This window comes from Galeopterus variegatus, unplaced genomic scaffold, assembly GCF_000696425.1.
Source record: "Galeopterus variegatus unplaced genomic scaffold, G_variegatus-3.0.2 Scaffold2869, whole genome shotgun sequence".
Lineage (NCBI taxonomy): Eukaryota > Metazoa > Chordata > Mammalia > Dermoptera > Cynocephalidae > Galeopterus > Galeopterus variegatus.
In genome coordinates, this window is record NW_007728980.1 from 127,450 (window position 1) to 133,779 (window position 6,330).

Genomic DNA, 6,330 nt, shown 5'->3' on the forward strand with positions numbered 1-6,330 from the left:
GTGATGGAGAGTTTATAGTCCTCAGTAAAAATTGTGTCAAAACCCTAAAAGGGATGAGTTTGTAAGTAGAAAATAGACTGGAAAGAAGTGAAAGTCTGAACTTACATAACAGCTTGTTCATAACTTTAGGAGTTATACTACAGACGTATTCAAGAAACAAAAACTCCCTCTTTTAGATTCAAAAATAAATAATCAGTTCTTTGTCATGTGGAAAGGATACTATTAATACAACTTGCTTCTCTTCCTTTACCTGCTACTTCACAGTCTCTAGGGGTTCCTTTATAGATGACTAAAATTCCCATGAGCAGTGACGTGGAAGAATAGAGAAAGTTTCTGTTCCTAGAAAGTAGCTTTGGAGGATGCTGAAATTATGAATTGAAGAGACAGACTCACCATGAGGCTAATAAAGCTTAAATTTCAGGGCCCTTAATTTGTATGGGTCTCTTACAAGGCACTCCAAGGAGTTCTGTCAACATGTTTGTGGCCAAATTTTTTTGCAAATTTGGAAAAAGTTTTTTTAAAGTAATTTAAATCTCCATTAGTTAAGAGTTCTGTCTCTTTCTGCTTAGATTTCCCCTCCTTTATTCTTCCCCTCTTGTTGAATGGTGCTGGAAAGGCCATGGGCTTTTTTTAAATCCAGTGAAGAGGCTATACAGGCAATATTCTTTGGAAGATGAATTAGGAGTGCATTTAGTTTGGGCTTAGTGAGACATACGTATGCTGTTTTGTTTAAGACAAAGACATATGCATACATAGACATACGTATGCTATTTTGTTTTTTATGTTAAATAACAAAAACAAAAACAGCTTTACTAAAGTATAATTGATATACAGAAAACTTAATGTACACAATTTGATGAGTTTGTTCATAGGCATACATTCATGAAACCATTGAAGCAGTCAAGGTAATAGACACATCTCTCACCTCTAAAAGTTTACAGGTGTCCCTTTGGGTTTTTTGTTTGTTTGCTATTGTTGTTGTTTTAAGAACATGTAACATGAAATCTACCCTACTACCAAACTTTTAGGTTCACGGTATGGTATTGCTAACTATAGGCACTATGTTATACAGCAGATCTCTAGAATTTATTCATCTGGCATAACTGAAACTTTGTACCCATTGAATAACAACTTCCTGTTTCCCCTTGTCTCATCCCTTGACAACCAACATGATACTCTCTGCTTCTATGAGTTTGACTAAAATTTTAGATACCTCATATAGGTACAGTATTTGTCCTTCTGTAACTGGCTTATTTCGATGTCTTCTAGGTTCATTCATGTTCTCACAAATGGAAGGACTTCCTTGTTTTTTAAAAGGCTGAATAATATTTTTAGTCACTACTGTATATTGTTGGTATTGCTGGCCACCCGGGTTTTGGCAGAAATGCAGCATATCATGTTGCAGTGTATGATGATTTGTCTTTTTTCATTTTTTTTGTATTAACACAGAAACTGATTCTATTCAGAAGACTGAGCCTCTATATCACTTTCCCTTTTAGGCTGAAAAGTTTATTTTTATAGGGAAATAAGCAAAATTTTAAATGTCACTATTCTTTGTTTTATTGGTGGAATTGCTTCTCATAGGGAAAATAATCACATATAATATTTACTGAATGCTTATTACTGTTAACTACTTCCAACTCCATTTTATGGCTGAGGAAACTGAGATATAGGGAAGTTAAATAATTTTGCCAATGCCACACAATGTATAAGTGGCAGACCCAGGATTCAAAGCCAGGAACTCTGGCTTCAATAAGTAACTTAAACCCCCAGGTAACACTGGCTCTTCATTCCTGGGTGAAAAGTCAGAAGACCCTGGGTGTTAGGTCTTTGGGGCTTTAGACAGAGGAGTTATCTTCTCAAGGTCCTCAGGTTTCCTATCAGATGAGTAAATGTAGACTAGAATTTAGTGTTGGTAATTTTGGGGTGATCTCATTACCCCTTTGAATTAGCTATGACCCCTTTCTGTGAGAGAACTGAGGTACTCCAACAATTTATACACATCGATGGACACCCTGAAGCCTGTTCCTTAACCCTTTTTAGATTAAAATCCCCTGGACTAGAAAACATTTAAATTTCTTACCAATCTAATATTCTGCTATCTTAAGAAAAGCTGACTTCTAGTTTATTAGTAACTTCTTAAAAGGGCAAGAGATTACCACCACAGTGATCTATTAAGTGATTGTTCACTATATTCCTTATTGATAGGCTGGTTTGGTTTGTATTCTTTCTCTTGTGACCTTACGATTCCTGAAGCGCTGTTGAAGTCTTTCATTTGAAGACATTTTTTTTTTATTAAAAAAAAATTCAGATACATCTGGATTGAACTACTCTGAAGAAATTATGGTGTTTACCTGAAGCTAATAAAATAATTCTTATTTCCCCAGTAAATGAAATCCGAGAAACAACAAATGTGTCAATACCAAAATCAATTTAAAAAGAATCTACTATGAAACTAGGTTTCTCAAATAAAATGTAGTGTAACAGAAAAGCATTCATTCTGTCTTCCTCCTTACAGGGATACTTTTCATTAGAATGTAAAAATGATGGTAGGTTTTGAAGTCATAAACTTAATATGCAGCAAACTTAATGGCTTTCAAGATCAAAGGATTGAATTTTGATTTAAATGTATGGATTTTTATTACAAAAGCAAAGTATCTCACTAGAAAATAGATCGAGAGACGTTTTGTGTATTCTTTCTCTGTTTTCTAGGGAAATTGCAAAAACATGCATCCGAAATTGTGTAATATTTAGTATAGACCAGCAGGAAACTACCCTGCATAGATATTTTTAAAAATGCACTGGTGCTGTTCTGCCTTTGAGCCAAAATGCATTAATATTTTGGCTCTTTTCTTTGTAAAATTTGGTTGAGAGATTGTTCATTATTGTTGAATTTCAATATGATCTCAAATTAAATGAGGCAAAACTTAAAGTAAAATACACAAAAGAGCAATTAACATGTTATCTCAGTAAGTATATAGAAGAATGNTTTTTTTTGTATTAACACAGAAACTGATTCTATTCAGAAGACTGAGCCTCTATATCACTTTCCCTTTTAGGCTGAAAAGTTTATTTTTATAGGGAAATAAGCAAAATTTTAAATGTCACTATTCTTTGTTTTATTGGTGGAATTGCTTCTCATAGGGAAAATAATCACATATAATATTTACTGAATGCTTATTACTGTTAACTACTTCCAACTCCATTTTATGGCTGAGGAAACTGAGATATAGGGAAGTTAAATAATTTTGCCAATGCCACACAATGTATAAGTGGCAGACCCAGGATTCAAAGCCAGGAACTCTGGCTTCAATAAGTAACTTAAACCCCCAGGTAACACTGGCTCTTCATTCCTGGGTGAAAAGTCAGAAGACCCTGGGTGTTAGGTCTTTGGGGCTTTAGACAGAGGAGTTATCTTCTCAAGGTCCTCAGGTTTCCTATCAGATGAGTAAATGTAGACTAGAATTTAGTGTTGGTAATTTTGGGGTGATCTCATTACCCCTTTGAATTAGCTATGACCCCTTTCTGTGAGAGAACTGAGGTACTCCAACAATTTATACACATCGATGGACACCCTGAAGCCTGTTCCTTAACCCTTTTTAGATTAAAATCCCCTGGACTAGAAAACATTTAAATTTCTTACCAATCTAATATTCTGCTATCTTAAGAAAAGCTGACTTCTAGTTTATTAGTAACTTCTTAAAAGGGCAAGAGATTACCACCACAGTGATCTATTAAGTGATTGTTCACTATATTCCTTATTGATAGGCTGGTTTGGTTTGTATTCTTTCTCTTGTGACCTTACGATTCCTGAAGCGCTGTTGAAGTCTTTCATTTGAAGACATTTTTTTTTTATTAAAAAAAAATTCAGATACATCTGGATTGAACTACTCTGAAGAAATTATGGTGTTTACCTGAAGCTAATAAAATAATTCTTATTTCCCCAGTAAATGAAATCCGAGAAACAACAAATGTGTCAATACCAAAATCAATTTAAAAAGAATCTACTATGAAACTAGGTTTCTCAAATAAAATGTAGTGTAACAGAAAAGCATTCATTCTGTCTTCCTCCTTACAGGGATACTTTTCATTAGAATGTAAAAATGATGGTAGGTTTTGAAGTCATAAACTTAATATGCAGCAAACTTAATGGCTTTCAAGATCAAAGGATTGAATTTTGATTTAAATGTATGGATTTTTATTACAAAAGCAAAGTATCTCACTAGAAAATAGATCGAGAGACGTTTTGTGTATTCTTTCTCTGTTTTCTAGGGAAATTGCAAAAACATGCATCCGAAATTGTGTAATATTTAGTATAGACCAGCAGGAAACTACCCTGCATAGATATTTTTAAAAATGCACTGGTGCTGTTCTGCCTTTGAGCCAAAATGCATTAATATTTTGGCTCTTTTCTTTGTAAAATTTGGTTGAGAGATTGTTCATTATTGTTGAATTTCAATATGATCTCAAATTAAATGAGGCAAAACTTAATAAAGTAAAATACACAAAAGAGCAATTAACATGTTATCTCAGTAAGTATATAGAAGAATGAAAGAACATACTGTTCTACACTGTAGTGTGTAATTAAGATGTAGTCATAAATCAGGGAAATATTAGTAAAATACACAAAAGAGCAATTAACATGTTATCTCAGTAAGTATATAGAAGAATGAGAACATACTGTTCTACACTGTAGTGTGTAATTAAGATGTAGTCATAAATCAGGGAAATATTAAAACTTGTTTAGGTGCACAGGTGGCTTTTAGAAAGATTGATTAGCTCCTCCTGCCCCCTTGAGATGCAAGTTCGTAGTTATTCCTGCAAAATTAAACAGAATAATTTCTCAAACTTCCCACAGTATGTGTGTTTCAATGCAAACAGCATGCTGCAGATAAATGTTCGCAAAGCATCCATCCCCTTGTCTGTTTCTGTTCCAGATGCTCTCTATGATGTCATCACTGTGGGAGCCCCAGCTGCCCATTTTCAGGGATTTAAGAATGGTGGTCTTCGGAAACTACTCCACAGATTTGAAACAGAAAGAAGAAAGTAAGTAAAGATTGGAGGAAAGCACACATTCCATTAATGATATTATCTTTCCCTTGGGAAATGCATATACAAGGTTAGGATAAAGAAACTTAATCCATCACGATGAGTAGTTCTTGACATCTTCAATACATTCAGTAACCTAAAGGTGTTTAATTTCTCCAAACTATTTGAGCAGAAATGAAATGAGAGTAAACAAAATGCCTGAGTGTGTTGCTTATGGAGTAACAATGTGCTGGCAGAAAATTTTTCTGGAAGCCATGTTTCTAAGAAAGAGGTGTTACTCTGGCATAAACCATTGCTCACTCAGTAGAATGGTGTTCAGACAGAGATTTAGCTACAAACATACTCTCATTTAACTGTGGAGTTCAAGACACTTAATGGAGAACGCGGGTCCTAATTTATGACTCTGACCCTACTAATAATTTCTGCTGTGGCCTGAGACAGGGCATGTTAAAAAACTCCATCATTTAATTATGCCATTTGAAAAGAGACATCAATACACAACTCTATCAGTGAAGTGATGAGATTGAATGAGAAAACTTTCTATTCCTTAGGGAAAAGGCATGACACAAAAACTACAGTATTAATGCTGCTATTTATAATTTTAATATGCCCTTTCTCCTTTTTTATTTTTAGCTACTTTTAAATACCACTTTATGAAGCTTTTGCATCCATAGTTTATCTCCCTCTCCCATGTCCTATCCAGTTGAGCTTATCCTGTAATATTTTCTGGCTATGACTCCACTCATGTAAATCATAATTAGCATTATCCAGGTGGAAAGAATAAACTTTCCTTTTCAAATAGTCACTCATCTTAAATTAAGAACCCACATTTTGAAAGTTAGGGAAAAACATTCACTCTTCAGTCACAGTTGGTTTAGTAATAGTTTAAGAAAATCAGTCTGTGTAGCAAAATCAGAACATTTTTTAAAAATTTTTATTACATTTATTACATATAACATTTTTATTTTGGTTTCCATATATTCGGGGAGAAAGTGTTTAAAGTAAGTTAGAATTGAATAACTGATACACTAAATTATATAAATATATAAACTACCAATACATGTATATTTTTTCTTTTTTTTTTTTTAAAGAATTGACTTTGGTATAATTTTATTAACTCAGCTACAGTCCTTATTTGGATTCTTCAGTTGTTTGTTTGTTCCTTTGCTGGTCGAGAGGGACTGTATTCTGTGAAACTGTATCACACGTAACCATCACCGTAATTATCATATGGAACTGTTCCACCACCACAAAGAAACCTGAGGAGGTTACCCCTTAATA

The 6,330-nt window shown here is 33.8% G+C and overlaps 1 protein-coding gene across 1 annotated transcript in view; it reads left to right on the top strand.

The window, feature by feature from the left end:
• INPP4B (inositol polyphosphate-4-phosphatase, type II, 105kDa) overlaps window positions 1-6,330 on the top strand; it is a 303,350-nt gene that overhangs the window by 111,898 nt on the left and 185,122 nt on the right. The window contains exon 9 of the mRNA XM_008583251.1: window positions 4,938-5,046. Coding sequence (XP_008581473.1) covers window positions 4,938-5,046 — 109 coding nt within the window. The remainder of the gene's footprint in view (window positions 1-4,937; window positions 5,047-6,330) is intronic.